The following is a 26,166-nucleotide window of genomic DNA, read 5'->3' as shown; positions in this document are numbered from 1 at the left end:
GGCATTTTTCTCCACACGTTGGCAACCCTACTCTTAAGAAGTAAGAAAATCAGTTAGCTGTGAAGAGCACAAGGGCCTTCATTGCAGTTGATCCAATGCTCTGGAATGCCTTCCTGAATAAGGTACAGAGTTGCTTCCTCCTCATCTTTCTGATGGGGTAAAAATGTTTTGTGCATATGAGGATGTTTTCCTGAACAGGTGCAGCCCAGGAAAACCTTGAACATTTGTACAGCCCCTTAATTTCCCTCCCCTACAGGAACTAAACCCATATATCAACAGAAGTATAGTGTCCAGATAATGCTTTACTCTGCTCTGGTTAGACCTCACCTAGAGTATGGTGATCAGTTTTGGGCACTGATAATTTAAGAAGGATGTACACAAGCTGGAACGTGTCTAGAGGAGGGCAACAAAGATGGTGAGGGGTCTGAAGACCAAGTCCTATGAGGAAAGGTTGAAGGAGCTGGGTATGTTTAGCTTTTAGACGAGAAGACTGAGAGGTGATATGATAATCATCTTCAAGTACTTGAAGGGCTGTCATATAGAGGATAGTGTCGAGTTGTTTTTTGTTGTCCCAGAAAGTCGGACCAGAACCAACGGGTTGAAATTAAATCAAAAGAGTTTCCGTCTAGACATTAGGAAGAATTTTCTAACAGTTAGAGTGGTTCCTCAGTGAAACAGGCTTTCTTCGGAGGTGGGAAGCTCTCCTTCCCTGGAGGTTTTTAAGCAGAGGCTAGATGGCCATCTGCCAGCAATGCTGATTGTATGACCTTAGGCAGATGATGAGAGGGAGGGCATCTTGGTCATCTTCTGGACATGGAGTAGGGGTCACTGGGTGTGTGTGTGGGGGAGGTAGTTGTGAATTCCCTGCAATGTGCAAGGGGCTGGACTAGATGACCCTGGTGGTCCCTTCCAACTCTATGATTCTATGGTTCTATGACATATGTCATTGAAATGAACATTTCCCCCCATCTCTACCTTCTTCCTCCTCTTTTTGTCATTTTCCTTTTCTCAAGATTGTAAGATCCTTGGGGCAGGGATTTGCCTTCTTGTGCTCCGTAAAGCATCTTGCACATTGTAATTTACAAAAGCACCATTTGATTCAGTTGAATGTAAACAAACTGGGCCTAAATGAATAGGTTCCTACCCAAGAATTATTCCCTTTTCAACCCAAGCATTGAGTCCTTTGGGAGGGTGTGAACAGATTTCAAACAGAAGCCCTCATTTCAGTGATTCAGTAAATCTGGATCTTAATCCTGTGTACAAATTTAGTACAAGTCTGAATATAAAACTATCATACTCTTATTATTTGTGCTCTGAATGATTCCAATACCACAGAAAATTGACACGAAGGCTGCAATCCTGAAAGGGAGGGTGAAAGTTCCTTAGGAGCCGGCGTGACCCTGCGCTGGCATAAGTGCCCCATTAACCTGGGATAAGGGGCACATATGCCATCTGTGGGGCAAACATGCTGGCATCGGGGAGCCTTGGAGCTGTGCCAGCCCCCACTGCCTGCGCCGGGATGGGGGGGCGTGTTCCTGGAGCATTTCTTGCTACTTCTGCCCTGGGAACACCCTCTTGTGCTGCAGCATTGCTGTGCCATCTTTTGGGGTGGAACAGCCTTGCTGCAGTCAATGGGGCATTTTCTGTTTATTAAATTGTAAAATGTTTTAAAATTCTTTTTGGTGGCTGGGAAGACATCCAGGTTTGCAACACACACCCCCAAGTGAGAAAATATGGAGACAAAGCTTTTCCATCAGCCTGCTGCGGGAGATGTAGATGGAGGGGGAGCATCATCAGTACGTCAGAAAGCTAGGCAGAGCCACTGAAGGTGGGTGGAGTAAGGGAAAAAGCAGAAGCTGCTCCTGCCATTTGCTCCCCACAGAGTGGTGGGAAGAAGGATGCCCAGGCATGCAGAGTGGCAGGGAGAGGGCTGGAAGGCACAGTTGGGGAAGAACTGAACAAGTTTTTCCCTCCCCCACAAATTTATTATTGGTCTCTGTGGGGGGTAGATGTTTGATCCCAAAAAATGGCTGGTGAGCTAAAGTGGGGGGGGGGGGATCCTTCTATGAGTCTTGCGGGTCCCTACTTGTTAGAACATAACACCATTTGTACTTTGTGGTTTGAGCCAACCTCATCATAAGCAAATTCTCTGTCAGCAGAGTACACAGAAGAAAAACAACTGTGAACAGTAGGTTAACAGATCATATGACATTTATTTGCAAATCTCAAAAACACAGAAGCACAGTAACCAACAAGAGCTGTAGCAGGTAACAACACTGTCTACCTAGTTAAGCAACATAACAAGAAAGTTGCCACTTATGTTTAAGGCCTGGTTGAAATGGCTTCCCCGATGATTTCTAAAGCTTGCTATTTTTATGCCCAATTTGTGTCCGTTGATTCTTTTCTGTACTGACTAACTTACGTACATCAGAAAAGCATTGTTGTCTGATAATTGCATGTATGATGTTGAAGAATGAGAAGGTAAATAATGGTATGACTGATGTTATTAGATCATATGTTAACAGGATTAATATGTGAATACGTTAACAGGATCTAGGCTAAATACAGGATCTAGGCTATGTTAGGTAGTTCATTGCTGTTGGTAGCTGTTTTAATTACGGGGCTGATGAAAGCAACAAAACCAACATCTTTCTTAGGAAATACAACTGATAAATTGCTTAGCTGGTTAAACTGAGTTAACACCAGTTACAGATTTTGTGAATCATCATTGTGCTTATCTTGTATACTTCTGCACAGAAGAGCCACAAACCATACATACCGCTTGCCTTTTATGACCTTTTACCCCGTTTACAATATTTCCTTTGTATATGTTATGAGCATATGTGTGTATAATGACTGTGAATATCCATCTGTTGACTGAAAATTCATTTGGCTCATCTGATGAAATGGGCTTGACCTATGAATGGTCACACCTTAAAACCACACCTCCCTTAAATGGCTGGCTTTTCCCCATTGTCTGCCTATCTTAACAGTAAATTTTTGCAAATCCAATTAGCTTCCAAGGAACTATTTTAACTGTTTATTCACCAGCTGAAGGGAAGTTCTCTGTTACTGAAGGATTAGATGTGTATAATAATTTCTGTCTAGAACCATGTGTACTTTCCCCTCCATATCAAGTAGATGTTCAAGCACAAGATCATAACATCTTCTATTAATATATTGTTCTGTGTATATGACTGCAAGCACTTATCAAGTACACAATACAGGTAAATTCTATACAGACGTTTCATTCTCCAATCAGGAACTGCCATGCTCGAAAGTTAGAAGATAATTTAAAATACTTGCAGACTATGTTTATTAGTTGCAAAGAATGAAATCCAGAAATTGATACATAATCACTTTAACTACCTGCCTTGTAAATAGTCTTCTGGCCTTTTTAAAAATGATTTTACATTTGCCATTCTTTTGTAACAGTTTCAAAAGGTTTAACTGTATATTTTTGTTTGTTCATTTACTGAAGACGTTTGTATGACACTCCTCCAACACCTGGTCCCTTTTTGAAAAATTTACTGGATGTCTAATATATTTAATATTCAGTAGTATGTGAGAATAATTTTTATGCAACTCTGATAGTTAGAAAGATAGATAACTCAATTATTAGATCATTTATCAAAATATTCAGATATATAAGAGGCTACTAAAAAGATTGATGACTGAGGAAGTCCACTGATTCTCCAGCCATCATATTCACGCATTTGGCTAGACAACATTTTTCGCTGCCTTCACAAGTAAGCTTCATTACCCATCACTCCACTGAAAAGAGTTTATTATGAGGCTGCCATCTTGGGAAGACTATTATTTAGATGATAAATGTTGGAGGGGAGTGTGTCTGGCCTTTTTTTAAAGATGAGCTTTGTGACAGATAAAACAAACAGCATCTACATTTCTAATTAACTTAAATTTGGCAGATACAAATACAGGTCACTAATGGTATGGTATGCTACTTGAGTATCTTCTATCTGAATTTTACTGTTAATTTGTAAAATGTAAATCAACTAATTAGAAGAAAAGAAACATCATTTGTGACAAATCACCTCAGTTAGTTCTTTCCTTATTGACATTTATGAGCAACAGAACTTTTAAATTCTAATTTACAACTAATGGATAATTATCCTGATAATTTAACAAATTTGAAATTTTTAAAAATTAAAATTGTGTTAGGAAAATGTATATAAGAAAACCGTGAACATACAACAAAATAACTTATGCTTCATTTTTTCTCTTAACTATCATCATTTAAATGGGTTATGGGGTAGTTACATTTGGAGTAGCCAAATTCTGTGTATATTAAATATGGTATCTACAATCTTGAAGACAATTCAACTATCATAATGTCTGACCTGTATCTACACTTAACATGATTATATTTTGTCAATTACTTTTACCTTCTTTTTACATGCACAGATCAAGCTTTGTAAATTGGTTAAGAAAGAACTCATAAAATTACACAAAGGAAAAAGGAATGAAATTAATCCTGAGTTTCAGCAAAACAACCTTCTTTAATAATAAAAATATATGTTTCAGTACTCTACAGAAAATTGTTTTTTTACTATTCATATGCAGATAGAGACTCAGCAATAAGATGTACATTCAAAATGTCAGATGTAAATGTCAATTAAAAATTACAAGGGGTTCTGAAAGGTAAGGTCTGTGGGGGATGACATTCTTTGACATAGTGGAGTGTCTGTGACCAGGCCTTTGGCAAACATAGCAGAATCTATGCTGTCAGCTCTTATCGTATGTAAGCCTAGATGCTTGTCTAATCTGAATGAGAAATACCAAGGAAATTGGAGCTGAAGCCTTGCGGTAATGTAGATGGAAGCTGAATGGTCTGTCTGTATTATGGGATTGCTTCCCATGATGTGACAATATTTGAAAGAGTAGAGAAAAATATAAGGATATACAATTCCAACAATGATAGATATGATACTCAGTTTACTTGTGTAAAAAAAAAAAGCTACAGGCTCAAAAACATTTATTAATGATAATCTAAATTTTGTTTGCCACTAAAATACCCCACATGGGGGGGGGGATGTCCCTAAATTGAAATTTACAACCTAAATATAATTTTAATCACATATTATGTAGATTTCTCTGATGTACTTCCACAGCAGTAGTCTGAATTAGAAAGAACAGAGCTACCAAACATTTAATATCACAAACATTTTTAAAAAATCAGAAGTGATTCTATGCCAAATAATCATTTTAAGAATGAGAAAACTACTTAATGCTACAAATATTCTTTAAGACTTTAAAACTACTGCATATTTTAGAGAGTATAAGATCTAGTTTCAGACTATGAAAAGACACTACATGCAGATTAATGATATGTACTTGGAAGTAAATCCTGCAATGGTGAATGGGGTTTACTTCTAAGAAAGTATGCATAATATTGCAGCCTTATTTTTAAAACTATATCCATTAAATCACTATTTAAATATGAATGCACATGAGCCTTGCACAACAGAAAAAAAATATTACTCGCACATAAGCATTAAAACAATAGCACACTTTCTGCTTACTGTAGTCCTTTAAGATAAACTTACTTTCAGGAGAAAAAAACAATTAATTATTTTTTTATTTCTGTGAGCAGTTTTAAAGTGTTCTCAGATTTTTTTTTCTTTTCCAGTTATGGTCTGGATGCAAAAAAAGTGACGGAAATTTGTGAGCCTAAATTCATTCAAGTCCATTTTCTTAAACTACTTAACCAATGCTAGGAGAGGCATGGGGATTGAAAGAGAATGTGGAATTTGTGAAATTCCATGAGCACTGGATAGCTTAACCAATCCCAAATCCCGAGTGTTGCAGTAAGGTCAAAACCTTTCAGTATTGTACTAGTATGTCAAAATATGTCAACAAACCATCACACTGCAGGAAGAAGAATGACCTTTCAGTTCTTTGTGTTTTGGCTGCCAATGAAGCTTTGGATACTGGGTATGCATGAACAGTTTTCCTAGATGGTTGACAAATGCAGCTCCCAAGATTTCCACTAAGTCTGTTAAGTCTCCATGTTTCAGTTCGCCAATACAACTTTTTAAACCCCTAAACTGCTAGATAATATTGACATTGTGCTAGAGGAAGAATGTCTTCCTTCCCTAAAACTGCAATGTAACTTTACTTTAACAAATCAACTGATAACATCATTACCAATGCAATCACTAAGTTAACAGCTGTGTTTTCCTTGCTTCTCTCTCATTTTTGTACATTTATGGTAAATGTTAAAACTAACTTCTAAAATATTACAACCAGTACTAGGCTGGTATGGAATTTTAATATATTTTTCTAAGAAACACAGTTTACTTCCTGTATTTTTTTGTTATCTTTATGAGATGAATTAATTTTTATCAATTAAAATATTTATATTTATCTTTTCTGTATATTCCCCTAGCGGTTAACAACATCACACTGCAAAATACACCATAATAAAAACAAATATATAAAACACACAAAAGCAACAACAGCACAGAATGCTAAAAAAGCCACAGCCACCACCAAAATGGTCAACTCTCAGAGAAATAGGGTTGCCAGGTCCCTCTTCGCCACTGGCGGGAGATTTTTGGGGTGGAGCCTAAGGAGGGCAGGGTTCAAGAGGGGAGGGACTTCAATGCCACAGAGTCCAATTGCCAAAGTGGCCATTTTCTCCAGGGGAACTGATCTCTATTGGCTGGAGATCAGTTGTAATACCAGGAGATCTCCAGCTAGTACCTGGAGGTTGGCAACTCTACATAGAAAGCCAGTCTTACGGTGCTTTCAATTCTACTCAGAAAAGATGGGTTTTTACTGCCTTTCTCAAGGCTGTGAAAGTGAAGGCCAGCTGTACCTCACAGAAAGGCCACTTTATAATCTCTTTGCTACCACCAAAAAGCTAACTTCCTAACTTCTCAAGAGTGATGGCACACGAAACAGGCCTCACCAGATAAACTGGTAGGTCTGAAGTATCAAACCATTTAGGGCTCTAACATTTATTATTATTATTATTACTACTACTACTACTACTATTAACCCATGACTTATGTGGTTAGGATTAGGGATGCTTGAATAGCCACAGGCTCAGTTCACTTCCTGTTCACCAGTTGTGAACAAAGGCCTGATTTCTCAGTCACTGGTATCATAGTTTGGTGATCTGTTCATGGGTGTTCAGCAAGTTATTGCACTGTGTTCCTTACTACCTATGCAGTATAGCACAACTAGCTTTTTGCACATGTGCATTCTCATACAGCCTGACAGAGTCCTACTACCCTCCCATCCTTGCTGTGTAACTACTCTGCTCGTTAGGTGATTGTTTAAATAGGCAGTTAGATTACTCGTAAATCATATAAATCAGTCATCAATAAACACTGTGTTTCCGTAAAATCCTAAACTTTGGTGCTCATCTAAGTAGTCCTTAATGACTCTAATGGCTGCTGATCTTTTTGAATCAGCAGCGTCTTTGCACATGCCCAGTTTTGAGACCCAATACAAACTGGTTCAGCAGGCAGATAGATAGATTGTTTATTTACGGCCTTTGGCCAGATAAAACAAAATATATGGACTAAAATAGTCCTACAGACAAAGGTTTACAGTCCAAGTCTTAAATCACTTTAAAAAAATAGTAAAATTAATAACATCCAAGTTACATCTGCCATTTGGACTAAGAGACTACTCTATAGCAACAAATTTTCATTGCTGCCGTACAAAAATTTTCTAGGTTCAGCAGGCATTCATGGCTCCTCAGCATGAACCAAACAGATCCGATCACCACCTTTGAACATGGTAAGTTCAAAAATCAAACATGTTTGTGGTGAAATTTGCGGCATCCCTAGTTAGGATACCTTTGCCTGTGTTTTTAAAAAGACTGGACTAACTCTGCATAGGATTGTGTTGGTGTGCTAATTGGAAGTAAACCTGCCTGGAAAATTCGGAGTATTCCTGTTAACTGAGAACTCTAATCCCCTTCAGGTATATGCAGTATTTGCAGAATACTAAAGACATTATTACAACTAAAAGGAGAAGACTTCAGTAGATGGAAGGTTTGCTATTTATACTCAATGGGTGTAGAAGAAATACTTCTCTCGTTATGTAGAATTATCATTATTCTAATATCAGTGTCAAAGAAGAAATTTTGTTAGTGCCTTCTTCAAATGTAGTGAAGTTACTTCTGATAATAAGAGGATCAACATTTCTCCTGGGACCCAGGAAAAGTACAGTCTAGATTTGTTGCAATCAGATTTGCAAACAGTGGAAAAAATAAACAGACCGCATCATCACTTACTGTAAGTCGTTACTGACAACAGTTACTAATTATTCATTGATTTTTCTCCTCTTGATACTGTGCACTTGTAGTCTACCACAGAAAGTATGCAAGTGCAATGTTTTGGCTAGAATTCAGCAATTTGTTTACATTGAAAACAAAATAAAGTATATCAATTAGTTTATCATGCCCTTTTAATAAGTTGCATATGTACATAACAGAATTGGCCAAACTTGGCTTGGACACCTCATGTGCCTTCCAAATTGTTAAAACATGACACATTTCTGTCTTCAGTAGGGGGAAATAGTTTAGTCCTCATAAGACCATTTGAATTCCCTTAATACGAAATGACAGGTTTTCCCTCATCAAATCATGAGGTATACATTTGATTAGAATGTTAGATATTCTTTAGTGAGAGGTTTAAGAAGGAATTTTCTGCTATTGGAACACCTGACTGGGAATTCTTTTCTTATCTGCTTGTTAGATGTTTATAAAGGTATACACAGGAAAATTACAATAGAAATTATGGTTGAGATGAAGAAGTCACACATACCTTCTTAGGAGCTAAGACCCTGGAGAGCTGCTGCCATTCAGTGTAGCCAATACCAACCTGGATGGACCAACGGTCTCATTCAGTATAAGGCAGCTTCATGAGTTCAGAAAAGGGTGCCTCACTGATGTTCCATTTCTTATGAGGGCCACTCCATAAGAGACAGAATGGCATACGTACCAATGATTTACAAATGTAAACACCACTAAGCTCTGGTGGGTACCGTGCATTTCCACATTAACAAAGACATGATTCATGTTTATGCGAAATGTGCATTTCATCTGCATCTGAAGAAGTGAGGCCTGACTCACGAAAGCTTATGCTGGAATAAAGTTGCTTAGTCTTAAAGGTGCCACTTGATTTCCATTTTACTTTGCCACAACAGACTAACATGACTTCTCTTCTGAAATTAGTTTCATTTTTCTTAAGAATATCTAGAACAGAAGTCACTTGACTTGAACATGTCACTCTAGAAGTACTTATAAGGGAAAATGATTGAAATCAAGCAACTGCTCCTGTACCCTAAATATTAAGAAGGGAATTTACTCAGACAAATGACGAAGTCAGTTTATAAAAACATATTTAGCAGTAGGGCTTTCTGGAGATGAAAACAACACCTTGTCATGCAAAAGCCATTCTGTGGACTTTTATTAGTGTTTCATTAGTCCTGACAATCATAAGGTCTATATCTTCAACCTTTCAGCAGACATACTATGTCTATATGAAGCTTATATTGTGTTCATATGATTCCCATAATTTGTGAGGTGCCCAGAAAATGGCTGAATCTGACATTAAAATATTAAATTACTACAGAAAAATGATTAAGCATACCTGTTCCAGTAGCTCCAGAACTGGTCATGAAGGTAGGCCTGGTGGCTGCTTTCATCACCAAATGAGGCCTTGCTTTCGATCCAATGAATAATATGTCCTTCTACAGCTACAGGGGAAAAGTTACTATTTTATAATAAATCCATGATCTGTCAATTTTTTTGAATAATAGGACATGAAAGAGTTCTTAAGTAATCTTATTCATCATCCAACAGCAGAATAATTCTTCAGTTTTAAACTATATCACAAAAGAGATGTCTTTCAAGAACTTTAAGAATGTTTGCCTCTTTAAGAGCATTTGTATCTATTGATGCCTGGGTTCACAGAGTCCATGCAAAACCTGTCCTGATTCTCCATTTTTCCACATAGAACATGCACAAAACTGGGGGCTAAGTACAGACCATGAAGCTTATATAAGAAAGACAGCACTATGGAAGGGACCCCCCCAAAATCTTGTCTGTTTCCAACAGTCATGGTACCAATATTAAGAGCACTGTAAAACTCTGTGCAGATATGTCTTTACAGGAATACAAGAAGGAGTAGCTGCCTGCAGCTCAACTTTGTGACATCCTACTTGACATTATTATTATTATTACTTTGCATCAGTATCAAACTGTTGATAAATGTTTATCTGCTATAGATCATAGGTTGTTTTTTTAGCAACTGTTGGAGTCTAACCAGCTTTCTGACAGAATATCTACCTACAAACTTGGGATCCTGAGCTCTTTCCTACTCAGAAGCAGCATCTGGCTTGTCAATAACTTTATTCAAGGAAACAGCTTTCTCACTACCACCACTTAGGACTGATTTGCTGATCCTGACCTAGACCCAATAAAGAGTTCCAGATTAAAACTGTTAATGCTGTTGTCCTCTTGCTGCTTCTGACCTTCTCTTCCCACACAGACTTACCTGTTGCTAGAGGGACTCCATGGTCCCAAATGCCAGCACACACCTCTTCAGATGGAAACCATGGTGCCGGACTATAGCTTAATCTCCAAAAATACCTGGTTACAACTCTGAACTGTTCAGCTGGAGGGTTTATTTCTTGATTACAAGAAACTGCTTCATACTGTGCTAGGGTTACCAACAGGCCTAGAGAAAATGTCCTGTCCCTTTAATAGAGGCTTAATATATGGAAATGGAAGCTGAAGCTTTTCATAACATACCACCTAGACAATAATATCCCAATGTACCTCTATTAAATGGATAAGACATTTTCCCCAGTAACCTTATAATGAACCAGTACTGTATACTCTGACAGGTCTCTAAGACCTCAGGTACAGAATTTTCCTGAGATCCTTTAACTAAAGATGCTTGGCTTTCTACATGAAAAGTATGAGATACAGGCCATCCCACATACTTTACTCAGATTTAGGTCTGGGATGGTTCCTTTCGGGCCTGATGGTACTAATATGTCCCCTATTTAATATTTACGTTCGTTAACTTTGAAGTTACAGAACTTCAAAGATGAATTTCTCAAGTAGTTTATCATTGATATATTATTTATAACACTGATTAAAAATCAGTACGATAGTATATTTTGTGTTTATACGCTTAATTTATTTTGAGGTCGATGCTTTACTATTTCAGTTTTATAATTTACATTATTGTGTTGTACACTATTTTGGGTGTTCTACTACAGAGAAGCAATCAATACATATTTTTAAAGAATATTCTTTGTAGGAGCCATGGGAAAGTAGAAGAAAAGAACCTGGGCAAAAGCTAAAATAACAGCTCTGAATTGTAGTGATGGAATATTTAATTTACAGTTACTTCCTTGTATTTTATTTATAGTGTTAGGGAAATGGTAGCTTGAGGTCTTGCTGTAAAATCTTTGTTAATTCTGGAATAAAGCTTACAGTGCAGTTCTTAGCAGAGTTACATTCTTCTAAGTCAACTGAAGTCAATCTGCTAAGAATGGTGTTAACTCAGTTTAGGACTGCACTCTTAGGGACATATTAAAGTTGTTTTACACCATTGCTCATTCTTGTAGCCTTGATCAATGGACCGACACTCAGCTTTATACCAGTCAACAGAAACAGAACTGGAAGTTGTGGACTGTATACACTCAGCAGGACACATAAAAATAAACACTAGCAAGAATGGAAGCTCCTGCAGAATTATTTTTCCAGCTGTGATTATGGACTTATCACTCAAATTGGGATTCAGATTAATTCTATCAGAAATCTAGACATAAGGCTCTCCTCTGCAGGTTCTTCCTTTCTATAGACAAAGAGGATCACTGTTATTACTTGCATCTGTTTTTGACATCCCCATTACACTCTTTGTGATAATTGCTCCAACCTTTTTTTAATCTGCAAGTGCTGGCCCTATTGACCTACCATCCTGACATTAGAACCCATGACACCCCTGAATGCACTGCTATCACCACAGAGAAGAAAGCAAGTAGTATCGTGGGACTTATAGACAGCATACTTTGAAAGAGAAACGACACTACTGTGAATTAATCTTGACCTGGATTAATAATTTGCCCAAACCGGCCATCAAAATACAATAAAGTCTGGTGACCATAAGAAAGAAGAGCCAGCGTGGTGTAGTGGTTAGGGGCAGTGGACTCTAATCTGGAGAACTGGGCTTGATTCCCCCTCCTCCACATGAAGCCAGCTGGGGGACCTTGGCTAGTCACAGTTCTCTCAGAACTCTCTCAGCCCCACCTACCTCACAAATTGTCTGTTGTGGGGAGAGGAAGGGAAAGAGATCGTAATCCAGTTTGATTCTCTTTAAAAGGTAGAGAAAATCGGCATATAAAAACCAACTCTTTTTCTTATTCTCCCAACTGACACTAATGTCCCTGATTACACACTTTGTGAATTACATATTTTATACTCACACCTGGCTGCAAGAAAATTCAAGTAATGTGAGAAAGCATAATAATCATACTAAGGATCTGAACTCTACAGTGTGTCAAGTCAAAGGTGAAAATGCTCAGTCACTCTGTTAATTCATGCCCTAAATGCATTTATTTAACTTTCTGAAAAAGGTCATTCATGGGTTTTGATTGCTGTATAGCTCCATGTCTACAGCATACCTCTCACCCCCTTAAAGGAATTGGGCTCTGTTATCAGTCCCTGGACAGCTGACAGAGATGGCAAGGGCCCCAGCAATCTAACTTTTGTGTCCAGCAATGTTTTGAAGTGGATCCCAAGCAAGTCATTTGACATTTCTGTCTGCCAGTATGTCCAGTGGGCATTCCAGCTTCTCCCATTGTTCCCAACGGGCAATTTGTCAGTCGTGTTAGTACATCCCCTTTTAATGCACTCCTGACTGGCCCCAATGTCCCTAGTGACATCAGCAGCCCCTCCAGGTGCCTGCCAGGTGCTGCTACAGACACAGCCAACCCTCCCTGCCACAGGAGAAAGCATCCGTCTCTTGAAGCAGGACTCCACCCACTTTCACTCGGTTACCACTCCAGGGCCCCAGCCAGGGCTCCGATTCCCGTGCTACAGCATCACTATAACCCACAACAACACTACAACCTGACTCAGCTGCTCGCCTCTCCTACCAGTGCCCTCCACACTCTCCTGCAAAGACATCAAAATTGCACTGGCTCCCCCCAACCCCAGCCACTGACTCTAGGGACCCACATGATCTAGAGCAGGCAATTATTAATTCCATTCATTAATTCTATTAAGTGTCCACCATTATCCCCCACGGGGACCCAAAGTGGTTTACATCATTCTCCTCTCTTTCGTTTTATGCTCACAATAACCCTTTGACGTAGGTTATGCTGAGAGTATGCCACTGGCCCAAGGCCACCCAGCTAGCTTCTATGGCATGAGTGGGAATTCGATTCTGGGTCTCCCAGATCCAAGTCTCACACTCTAACCAGCATACCAAGCTTGCACATTCGCCCAGACCAGAACTGCTCACAACCCCACCGGCGCAGGGGCCTATGCTGGGGGGCTGCGCCAGTGTGACTGTCTCTTACTTCAGCGTATCTTGGAGATACGCTGTCATAAAGGTCAGTCATCCCCATGAGTGCTTTTGCCCCCCACCTTAGGTCTGCACAGTAAGAGTGGCAAAATGTCTCAGAAAGGACAGTTTAAACTGCCTCAGGGTGGAACAGTGTTTTAGATGTAACTTAGCCTAGAATGAAGAGAAGAAAGATTTTAGGATGTACTTCTTGGCCCAACAGCTTACATATTTGAATATATCCACATTTAGATGCCCACAAGATTTGTTCATAGAGGAGGTTCGCCTTCAATCAGCTTGAGAGTTAATTTTTGAATTGCTAGTTGCATTCAAGATTTCCCCCCCATAAAAAATTCTTACAGGTGTGAAGGCAGGAAAAGCCATTTAGTGTCAACTTTTGCTTAGCATCACTATTTTCCATTTTGAATGCTTAGAAAACCGTTGTTATAATTGTAGAGGCCTAGCAGAGACCATGAGAAACAAGGTGCACCTGCAGCCTGTTGCCAAACAGATAAGGCTGTGCAAGGCCGAACCAGCATACCAGCCTAATTGGGAGATGGGTTTCATCTGTGAGAAATTGGGAGGGGGGAATGACTTCACTCTTCACTCCTGAACCCAATCCAGCTTGAACCGGCCAGAACCATCTAGAGGTTTCGGAGAATTACTGTTCCTGATTGGAAGTCAGGGGTCATCTGACTGGGATTCAGATTGCCATAAGTTTAGCCATGCTTATGCTATACTAACTACTATCTATCATTATCACCTGAACTGCTTTGGCACATTACTCTGCTTAGATACAGCAATGCCGCAATGCAAGAAACTAAGGCCTAAACCAGCTTAGCTTAAGAGTAAGGAACTTCAGCTATGTAGTAGAGTTGTAAGTATAACCAGCAAGACTTTGTTATTTTCTTTGCCAGTGTGTCTTTAAGATTACTGTACTCGCATTTTAATTATTTTCTTTTAAACTCTTAAATAAACCTTTTCATTTAAAAGGTGGTTTGAGTTATTTGACCTGACTCGGTTACGTTACAACACAACTGGAGCTCAGGAGTGGGCGGCCAGTCGTGACATGGTGGCAGCGGTGGGATCAGGTCCAGTTACTCAAAAGTAATTCTTAAAACACTGGCAGTTTGTTATTTTGTGCAGTCAGGATGTCGTTCAGGAGTACTGCGAGTTTTGAGTTAGGCACCAAGCCGTGGCACAAATCAGCTGGAGCCGTACCGCGGAGGCAGCAGGCAGAAATTGAAGTGACTGTGCTTGGAGATACAGAGCCTAATCTCCTGCAGTTTGAGGAAGGATTTATGGGCGGCGTGAACCCTCGGGTCGGAGGAAAGCTTCGCTCAAGGCACCGGGCAACTACAGAGCAATGTTGCGCAGATACCTCTAGCAGTTCCGATGCTGGAACGGATAGGGACTATGCGGATGACGATGACCAGAGGCCATTGCAGGGGTCGTTACCAGATGTCCAAGGAGCAGCCGGAGGGCCGAGTTCCAGGAATTGGGACAGAGACGGCAAAGGAGGCAGCCCAGGGGACAACGGAGGTGACAAGCCTAACAGCAAAGGTGAAGAGCCTAAAGGTCAGCCCGCAGGTTTCTCTGAATTCATCAAAGGCTTTATGGATTACCAGAAGAACATGTTTGGATATTTACAAGCGCAGAGTGCAAATTCTCAAAGGGTCCAGCAGCAGGCACCTAAGTGGTCGTGTAAGGATTTACCGAGCTACAAGGAAAATGACTGTGTTGTGACTTATTTAACGCTGTTTGAGAGAGCCTGTGCAAGTCTCAAAGTGCCAAAGGAATGTTATATGCAAGTTTTGTGGACTAACACCTCGGGAGAGTTGGCAAGGTTACTCACCCAGTTAAGTCCTGATGAAGTTCAAGACTATGAACTCTTTAAAGAAAGGGCAATCCAGCGTTTCTCCCTGACAGCAGAGCAACTTCGAGTGCGGCTGAGGAAGGCAGCACCCAAAGGTAAAGAGACTCTTACTGACTTTGTATACCGGCTGTTCCAGAATATTGAGCAGTGGTTTGTTGCAGCTGATATTCGTTCTGTGGATGATGTCATCGCCCTTTTGGTAAGAGAGCAATTTGGGCAGTCTATAACTGAAGAGCTGCATGCTTTGATTCAAGCAAGGAATCCTAAAAATGTTGTAGAGATGGCTGCTTTTGCTGACCAGATACTTGCCGGGCGGAAGGAGGCTCATAAATCTCTCCTTCGGCTTGGACATGAGAGGCATGGGGCTACACCATTCCGTGGGAAAGAAGCAGGGACAAGAAGACCAGAGGTGAACCGGGAGTCGAGTTCTGGCAACCGGGCCACCCCAGTCAAAGATCCTGCCCAGCGGATAGACAAGCCCAAAGCCACTTCTACACCAGCAGCTACATCTGGATGCTTTCATTGTGGAAAACAAGGACATATTAAAAAGGACTGTGTTATTTGGAAGAACAAGCAAGCTTCTTCAGCTAAAGTCCAATGTATTGGAGGAGAAGTCTCTAACGCTGAAGCACAACCACAGACTACAGAGAACTGGGAGGCTGAATATGTTCCGGAAATAAATCCAGAGCAGATCGTTCGAAGGCACCCTGTTCCACAAGATTGGCCGAGAGGGGCTGTGGCTAATCGAAAAGAAACTCAAAAGAAACCAGCTAACACTCAAGAAGGTGAACACACGGCAGCTAAGATGGGCTTCACAGCTACTGTGGGGAAGTAGGATTCTGGACTCTAAGGAGTTAATTTCACCTCATCAGCGAGCCTGGGTTAAACAGATGAGAGAAGAGGAGATCATCATAAATCACCGCCACGTAGTAAAAGGAACACGGGACACGGGCGCTGATGTCTCCAGCGTGCATTGTAAGTTACTCAATGACTGTGATTCTATTCCATGTGGTATTTTGAAGGTTGAAGCTTTTGAGAGTGCTGTAAAGCAAATGCCTCTAGTGAAAGTTCACTTACAGTTTGGAGGCTGGTCTGGAGAAAAGTTATGCCTTGTCCATAGTAAGGGAGACCAACCATTTATAATTGGGTCTGACTTGCTTTATCAATGTGCCCAAATGAATGCTGTGCAAACCAGGCGGCAAAAGAAACAGCTAGAGGGGATCCAGGAGAGTGAAACTGCAGATGCAATCTCCAGCCCTGGAGATGGGGAGGATGAGAGTGGCAAGGGGAGTGCACTCTCTCTCTCGCCATCAGAGGGGGGGCTAGAACAGCCTGAGCAGCAACCAGCAGCTACAAAGCCTGAAACTTTTCTTTCTGCTGAGTTTAATGAAGAGGAAGTTATTCTCTCAAGTTCAGCTTCTGATTTTAGAGAGGCCCAATTGGTCTGTGAAACTTTGCAGAGTTGCCGAGAGCAAGCTAATACTTCTCAACCTTTGTCAGTTGACAACCCAAGTCGTTTTGTGTGGCGTAATGGACTGTTATACAAAGAAACAATTCCAAAAGGATGCTCTCAAGACTGGGACACCGAGAAACTTCTAGTCGTGCCCAGAAAGTACAGAGAAGAAATCCTGAGAGTGGCACACGATATTCCACTTGCAGGGCACTTGGGAATCAAAAGGACTACAGCCAAGGTTCAGCGTAATTTCTACTGGCATGGACTTACAAAATCAGTGAAGGACTATGTGAGCACTTGTGATACTTGTCAACGTGTGGGTTTTCCTCAAGACAAGACCAAGGCTGAGTTACATCCTTACCCAGTCATCAAAGAAGCTTTCCATACTGTCGGATTGGATTTGCTGGGACCACTTCCAAAGTCAAGGTCAGGTAAACAATATATTGTTGTCATTGTAGATCATGCAACAAGGTTCCCTGTCGCATACCCACTCAGTAATATCACTGCGCAGTCAGTGGCTAAAAGCATTCTGGACTTTGCTTCAGTATTTGGTTTTCCTAAGACTATAATTACAGACCGTGGTTCTAACCTGATGTCTAAGCTAATGGCAAAAGTGTGTGAAATGGCAGATATAAAGCATGTCCCTGTGATAGCTTACCATCAGTCAGCTAATGGACTAACTGAAAGAATGATCCAGACTTTGGGCAAGATGCTAAAATGTTTTGCTCAGGAGCACAAAGATTGGGACGTGGCTGTTCCTTATTTGATGTGTGCATACAGAGATGTTCCCCAAGAGTCTTTACAATACAGCCCAAATGAACTCCTGTTCGGTAAAAATATCAGAGGGCCTTTGGAGATCCTCAAGGCAGATTGGGAAGGAGTGCTGTCTGAAAAGTGTCCAAAGAATGTTGTGGAGTACTTGAGCAACTTAAGGAGCACTTTGGACAGAGTCAGAGAAGCTGCTAGTCTGAACTTGGAGGAGGCCCAGAGAAAGCAAAAGGTGTATCATGATGAGCATGCTAGACATAGATCTTTTGTGGTCGGAGATAAAGTTCTTGTTTTGAACCCAGAGCATGTTACTAAGCTGGCAGTGGCTTGGTCAGGTCCTTTTGAAGTTTTACAAGTGATGTCTCATGATAATTATCTTATCAAAGAAGTGGACTCTGATAAAAAACCTACTGTGCTTCATGCAAACCGTTTGAAATTGTACAAAGAAAGAGCTAGTGTGGTGTTCCCCCTTACAGCAGTTCAAGAAGAGAATTGTGAAATTCCTGAGACTGCTCCAGAAGGTCAAAACAGTTTGCAGGAAGTGCAATTTTCTGAAAACCTGACAGTTAAACAGCAGCAAGAGTTGCAGGAAGTTTTGGAGTGTTTTCAGCCTTTGTTTTCTGAAGTACCAGGCAAGACTCATGTCATTTCTCATCATATTGACACCGGCAATAGTAAGCCAATTCAAACCAGACCTTATTCTGTCAATGGAGCCATGAAAGAAGTCGTAGAGACTGAAGTTCAACAAATGTTAGAATGGGGAATTATAAAGAAATCTACCAGTAGATGGGGAGCTCCTATTGTGCTTGTGCAAAAGAAAAAATTGGCAGAGGATGATCCACCTGAATATAGACTGTGCATTGATTATAGAAAGCTCAATGACATTACTGAATTGGATCCTTATCCTACTCCAAGAGTCGATGAATTAGTGCAACGTTTGGCCAATTCAAAGTACATCTCTACCCTTGATTGTTTGCGTGGCTATTATCAAGTTCCCTTGACACCTGAAGCTTCAGAGAAAACCGCATTTGTTTGTCATGCAGGACATTTCCAGTTTACACGCATGCCGTTTGGATTAAATGGAGCCAGTAAGACTTTCCAGAGACTGATGGATCGAGTCCTGGAGGGTCTGCCGTTTGCCTGTGCATACCAAGATGACATTTCTATCATGTCTTCCACTTGGGAAGAGCACCTTCAGCATTTGAGGGAGGTTTTGCAAAGAATGCATGATGCAGGTCTAACAGTTAGAGCAGAAAAATGTCAGTTTGGAAAAAATGAGGTTACTTTTCTCGGGCATAGTGTGGGAGAAAATAAAATCAAACCTTTGGAGGCTAAGGTGGCCAGTATTGCAGAATGGCCTGTACCCATTACTAAGAAGGATGTTCAAAGGTTCTTAGGCATGGTTAATTTTTACAGAAAATTTGTCCAGGGGTTCTCTGAACTCGCTGCACCTCTCACTGACCTGTGTAAAAAGAAAGCGCCTATTAAGGTTCAATGGACACCTGAGTGTCAGTTAGCTTTTGATCAAATCAAGCAGAAGCTGGTGTAAGCTCCTGTGCTCAGAGCACCAGATTACAGTCAATCATTTTATCTGCAGACAGATGCCTGTGACAGAGGCCTGGGTGCGATTTTGGCGCAGATGGATGAAAACCATGAGTTACACTCAGTGGCCTATTTAAGCAGAAAACTTCTAGAGCGGGAACGGGCTTATTCAGTTCCTGAAAAAGAAGCTCTTGCAGTGGTGTGGGCAGTCAATAAGTTGCGTCCATACTTAATGGGTAACAAATTTTTCATTCAAACAGATCATAATCCGCTTGCTTTTTTGAATAAGATGAAAGGTAACAATGCTAGAATCCTGAGATGGGCTTTAAGCCTACAAGATTTTCAGTTTGACATCTCACACATTAAGGGGAAGAATAATGTGGTGGCAGATGCTCTAAGTCGTTGTGGAGAGTAAATTGTCAGTTCTCCAGTTTCTGATGCTTTTTCTGTGTATTATTGCATTGCTTATTAATTTGTTTCAAAGTGCTGCTATCAGTATCTACCTCAAGCATGTATGATTGCTAGTTGCAGTAGTAGCTTTACAGGATGGCAATGTATCAATGATGTTGTTTTGTGGAGTTGTCACATTAACATTGGTTAATGAGCCTAACTCTTAAAGGGGGGCGTGTGAAGGCAGGAAAAGCCATTTAGTGTCAACTTTTGCTTAGCATCACTATTTTCCATTTTGAATGCTTAGAAAACCGTTGTTATAATTGTAGAGGCCTAGCAGAGACCATGAGAAACAAGGTGCACCTGCAGCCTGTTGCCAAACAGATAAGGCTGTGCAAGGCCGAACCAGCATACCAGCCTAATTGGGAGATGGGTTTCATCTGTGAGAAATTGGGAGGGGGGAATGACTTCACTCTTCACTCCTGAACCCAATCCAGCTTGAACCGGCCAGAACCATCTAGAGGTTTCGGAGAATTACTGTTCCTGATTGGAAGTCAGGGGTCATCTGACTGGGATTCAGATTGCCATAAGTTTAGCCATGCTTATGCTATACTAACTACTATCTATCATTATCACCTGAACTGCTTTGGCACATTACTCTGCTTAGATACAGCAATGCCGCAATGCAAGAAACTAAGGCCTAAACCAGCTTAGCTTAAGAGTAAGGAACTTCAGCTATGTAGTAGAGTTGTAAGTATAACCAGCAAGACTTTGTTATTTTCTTTGCCAGTGTGTCTTTAAGATTACTGTACTCGCATTTTAATTATTTTCTTTTAAACTCTTAAATAAACCTTTTCATTTAAAAGGTGGTTTGAGTTATTTGACCTGACTCGGTTACGTTACAACACAACTGGAGCTCAGGAGTGGGCGGCCAGTCGTGACAACAGGAATCGGTTCTTTATTTTGAATGCTTAATATATTGTTATGCTGTGTCTGGCACAATACCATTAAGAATGTTAGTATTTCAGTATAAATAGATTTACTCACAAAAGCTAAAAACCTCACAGACTTACCAACTGGCACTTCTAATATGAAGTCTGGTGTTTTGTCATAACCCTTTGCACGAAGCTGATCTTCAGCTATACAGAGAATGTCATAAACAATGGTTTTATTCCATTAATCAGACAACAGAATAATTAATTTTCTTTTAAACACAGGTATAAGAATTCCTAATGCACTCATACATATCCCTTCTTATGCATGCAATGCTGTGTCAGATTAAATGAACCTTCTTAGCAAACCTGAAACATGAATATAAAAATGCTTCTTTGTCATCTCTGCATTTTTATGTCTTCATTATAAACATCATTAATTCAACCTGTCAGATTGTGGTTTGCTACTGAAAAATACTAAAAATAAAGAAATATTTAAGCTCATTGCATCTCTATTTGAACATAATCTTAAAAAACAGGAATATCACAATGCAGACATGCTCTACTTTCTCTCAATTTATATGCCTTGCAAAATTGTTACAAAAAAAATTGAAAAAAATTCACTATCTGAGGAAGAAGACATCCTAGATTTTCATGGTGAACTTCACAGAATCTAACCACCAATTTTAGTGGTGCATAGAAAGAAAAAATCATACAGTTTTTTGGGTGCCCAATCGTAATACCTTATGTGTATCAATGGAATATAAAACTACTTCAGTCTATGCAACAACTTTTAAAAACCATGAAAAAGAAACGAAACAAAAATCTTCATAGCCAAGTAAAGTATTGTTCTTCATTCCAAAGTATTTATGGAAAACTCAGTTCTCCATTTGATGTAGAACACCATGGGTTCATTGCACATTAATGAAACCCGATTTGGGGGAAACTGTATGCATTGGCTTGAATGATCAGGGATGAAACCGTGTGCTAATCGAGCCATGAATACAGAAAAGCAGTCTCCCAAGCTCAAATCAAGTCCCACCCCTTTAAATGCTGCTCTATAATTGGCTTACTTTGCAGTGCTCATCATGAGAGATTTCCTTCCCCCCAAACCCAACTGTCGCATAAAAAAGCATAAATCAATAAACCTTTAATGGCATATCCAATATTACAAAGAGGAAAAAACAGTATAAATACAACTATCAGCTAAAAAAGCTAAAACAAACATAAAATCATAACACAGAGTTTCCCAAATTTTTCATTGTTAACTAAGAAATTGGCCACCGCCACAGTGATCTCTACTGTTGTATCGTTCAATAAAATTTGACATTTTATTTTATTAGGAAGATAATATTTAGAATGTATCCAAGTATTTAACCATTTCTTCCTAGCGGATGCGTATAATGAGCAATCTAGCACTATGTGCTCGATTGAGTCCAAAGAGTTGGAGCCACATTCACATTTCCGTTCATGTCTAGGAATATTTTGAAACTTTCTATATAACAACTTCGATGGGAAGGCATTTACTCGAGCAAGATGGGAAGGCATTTACTCGCGCCAGTTTAATCATCTGCACGCTGCTTTGAGCCGGGCTGAGCTCAGGGGAGAGGAAAAAGTCAGATTAACAGAGGAATGGGAAGACCCGGGTTGGTTTTGCATCAGAACAGCATTGAGCTAACAAGGAATGGGATTTCGTGCATACTGAAAAATTAGATCCTGGCTGAAATGGAATAAAGGAGATTACAGTGACCATGCATAAATCACCATTGAAAGCTGATTCCCCTTCAGTGCAATTGCGAGTGACAATCCAAAATTCATTCATACTTGAGAGTAAACTTCCACTGAACTCACTGGGATTTACTTCCAAGTAAGCAACCAGAGGCTTTGGCTTTGCATCATTTTACTGTATATATGCACCTTTTATTTTATGCTGCCATAGAATGATTAAAAAAGTATTGCTGAATAGTAATTAACATGCCTTTAATGTTTCTATACCAACTTACCTAAGAGACCATCTCTTTCCTGTGTACCATTGCAAACTCTACCATGCTCTAAAAGATACATTCTGTCTGAACACTTTGTGCAAGACAGTAAACCGAATAAGGGCCTTGTTGCTGAATACATAGGGTTGAATCCCAAGCACCATGAGTGGAGCTACACTTATGTAATGGAATTTTTCCACCTCCCCCATCCTACTGCAGCTTGGTACGCTCCCAAAAATCCAGCTATGGGGGTTGGCAAACAGCTGGAATAACATAATGAAATGTGAAGGGTCTGCAGGAAGGGGGGCAGAGAGACAGAAATCTTGTAGAAAGTGAGAAACTGCAACAAGTCTTACAGCCCATTCCTAAAGGGGGGGTTGAAGAGTGGCAGCTGGGAGCGGTGCAGCCACGCCTCCTCCTCAGAGGCTTCTTGGCCGCCAAAAGGTAATATAAACCCATTAAAGAATTCAAAAACGGAAAATGCCCCCACTGACTGCATCAACGCCACTGCATGAGGGGGTGTTCCCGAGCCAAAGGGGTTAGGAAGCTGCCGAAAGGCAGCTCTGCCCCTAGGAATGCCTTGGAAATGCCTCCCAGGATGTCGGAGTGGGAATCCGTGCTGTTGGAATGCCGGCAGGAAGCTGCGGTGGCGTTCAAGCACCTCACTGCTGCCAGCGTCCAGGGGGACCAGCGTAAGTCACCCTACCTCGGCGTCCATGCCAGTTTGCATGGTGCAAGTGACACGGATGGCTCTGGCCTCCACCTTCAGCATTGCACACAAAGGATGCAACCTGTTATATAAATAAATATGCTATATAATTCCAGAAACTCACAATAAATAGCATTTTATATTCACAGAGATGATATAGTGAGCTGGTACATTTTCCCTTTTGCTATATAGTTACCTAATTGTGTTGACAAACCAATGCCACATATATCGATAATAATAATTTTGAAATGTTTTTAACAAAAACAAGGACTTTTCCGTCAGGGAAAAAAATACTAATTTTCATTGAATTTAAGCAAGGCTCTTCTTGATCAATAAGGGGGGGGGGAATCTTTCATGCTGAGATGTCATCATTGAACACAACAAATCCCAATACTGGGAAAAATATCATACCTTGCTGAGAAAGTCAAAAGGACAAATGATCCTTTAAATAATAATCATAGTAAGCAAATGTTAAATACAGTATTTAAAAAGTGATACTTTTAACATGTCAAAAGTGAAATCCTTATATCGGTTCACATTTACCATCCTCATAATTAAAGAGGTAATGCAAGAAGGTTTAGTACATTTGTATATGGGGAAGTAAACATACTTCAAAAGATATGTGAATCCCTCCTGCAGGTTTTTTTCAATACATAAAGTGTTATGCAGCTAATATTTCTTATGCTTCCTTCTAAGTCTCATAAGACCAAGATTATGACTAATATCTCATGACACCAAAAGTAATACAGCAGCTGATATTAAAGCATTTTTTCCAGCTACTTATTCTATAAAATATTAATTGCTAGCTTGTGCACGTGCTGTATGGGGTATTAGGTAACTGAGTTCCTGCTCCGGCCTAAATCAATAAAAGATAACATGTACTACATCAATCATTTCTTAGCCTCTCTTTACTACATAGTACAGGGCATCTGTGGAGACTTATTTCTTCTTCTTCTTATGTAAACAATTACTAGGATTCCCAATGTTGAAGTACTAGATTTTAATATCAAAACTTACTTAAGAAAGATATATTTTTGTCCAAAAGCATTTCTTGTAGTAAGACTTCATGTTCATGTCCAATAGCGCTGATTTTTCATGTTAAGGAATGAAGAATCTTATCAGTTTTAAACAAAATTCACTTAATACTAGAACACAGTTATCTACAATTGAATTTTGATTAGGAATGATGGGACGCTTAATTTAAAAGGTCTTTTTTTTAATGTAACCATTTTCGATCCTGGAGATGGAGACTAGAGCTGGGGGGGGGGGGAACAAAATAGGCACAGCACCAACCATATTATTATCTTATGTACAGACAGATCCTGAGTTTCTTTATATCTGTGAGAGGCACTGAAATACCACTAGGAACTTAGAAGTGTGTAGTTCTGCTTAGGATGGTACTATCAGCTACTTGTATCAATTCAAGGTACTGACTATCATGTACAAAGCCCTGCATAGGCTTGGACCCTCATACCTGCAGCACCGCCTCTCCTCCTGTGTTTTGCCACAATAGCTTTGCTCACCTGTTCAAGGCTTTCTGCAGGTCACCCTGCAAATAGGCAAGATCAACAACCACCCATGCATATGTTGTCTCTGTGGTGCCACCCCGCCCCCCGCCCCTGTGGAATGGTCTGCTCGAAGTCAGGAAGGCTCCCACATTCCTGTCATTCAGCAAATTAATATGCCGTTGTTCAAGAGAGCTTTTCTATAAAGGAAATAGTGCTATACTATAACAGAATAGCTCAGGAAGGTATACTACTATGTAAGGGACATATTATCATGTTATAAAACTGTTGTTGTTTCACTGTTTTCTACTGATGTAATGCCATTTTTCTTCATTTTATCCACACTATGTATCATGGCTAATATGCTATGCTCACTCAGATTTTGGTAATCCTAGGCGTAGCACATTGCTCATTCAATGTCTCCTCATATTGATTATATTGACATACACTGTGCTTATTAGATGTTTCTTTGTATGGTCTGTTATTGATTTTCACTGTGTAATCTGCTTTGAGTCTCAATGAGAAAGACGGACTATAAATACAGTAAAAAAAATAAACAAACACTTTGTACATTATGGCATGTCATGCATTAGACAGTTTTTATTGCCATAAGCAGGGTTGTTTTGTTTTTTTGCATTGTTTTCCAATTCTCTAATCCTAGTCCTCCTGCATTGTTTATTGGATGTCTTTACTGTTTGTTTTATTTGCTATTTATATTTTGTAAACCACCTTGAGTCTTGGCGAGAAAGGCCTATAAATGAAGTAAATAAAATAAGTAAAAGTTCCATATCTTCAGGAGTGCAATCAAGAAAAGCTAAGGAACAGTGATATTGACATAGAAGAAAAGTTGTGTATGGAATTTTGGTGAAAATCCAAAAAAAAAATTTTCAGTTGCTTCTAGCAAATTATTTGTGTGTTCTTGATTAATTTAAGACGTTTTAGCCTGCCTTTCTCCTACACAATCTTGCAGAACATCCCTAGTTTCTTACCAAAATGCAGTATTAGATATCAAAAGACTTTCTGTAAATACCAACAGGCAATGCTTTGCTCTATATGAAAAAGTAGTCAAGACTATCAAGGAAATCTGAAGCACAGGGCACAGACTTCCAGAATATTCACTGCATAACAAGATGTAAAATGAAAAGTTAATGGGCAAGAATAGCACAGAAGAATTAATATGCAACTTTTGATTGCTATCAGTTCACCAGAAATCAGAACTATTTTGAAAATTATCACATCATGTATCTACTACCAGAATGCTTTATCTTCCCAAATACAAAAAGTAGAATTTGATGGGTTTTTAAACGCTTATGAATTTACCAACTTAAATATTTTCAATAATTTAACTATGCACAGATTTCTCATTATTTTAATTCCAGCCTTCTAGCACCACTTAGCTGTATTACAAAAAAATAATAATAAAAAATTGCATGATATAAATACAATA

The 26,166-nt window shown here is 39.7% G+C and overlaps 1 protein-coding gene across 3 annotated transcripts in view; it reads right to left on the bottom strand.

Annotated features, from left to right (window-relative positions):
- CDIN1 (CDAN1 interacting nuclease 1) overlaps positions 1-26,166 on the bottom strand; it is a 179,044-nt gene that overhangs the window by 59,770 nt on the left and 93,108 nt on the right. Inside the window, exons 8-10 of one of the 3 annotated variants that reach the window (XM_056851272.1) lie at positions 24,232-24,299; positions 20,665-20,730; positions 9,633-9,738 (exon numbers count right to left, since the gene is read on the bottom strand). In XM_056851272.1, the coding sequence (XP_056707250.1) occupies positions 9,633-9,738; positions 20,665-20,730; positions 24,232-24,299 (240 nt within the window). The remainder of the gene's footprint in view (positions 1-9,632; positions 9,739-20,664; positions 20,731-24,231; positions 24,300-26,166) is intronic. The other 2 variants (XM_056851273.1, XM_056851274.1) reach the window with 2 other exon arrangements.

This window comes from Euleptes europaea, chromosome 6 (genome assembly GCF_029931775.1).
Source record: "Euleptes europaea isolate rEulEur1 chromosome 6, rEulEur1.hap1, whole genome shotgun sequence".
NCBI lineage: Eukaryota > Metazoa > Chordata > Lepidosauria > Squamata > Sphaerodactylidae > Euleptes > Euleptes europaea.
Note: the sequence above shows the minus strand (reverse complement) of the source record. Positions and strands in the feature narration are given on the sequence as shown.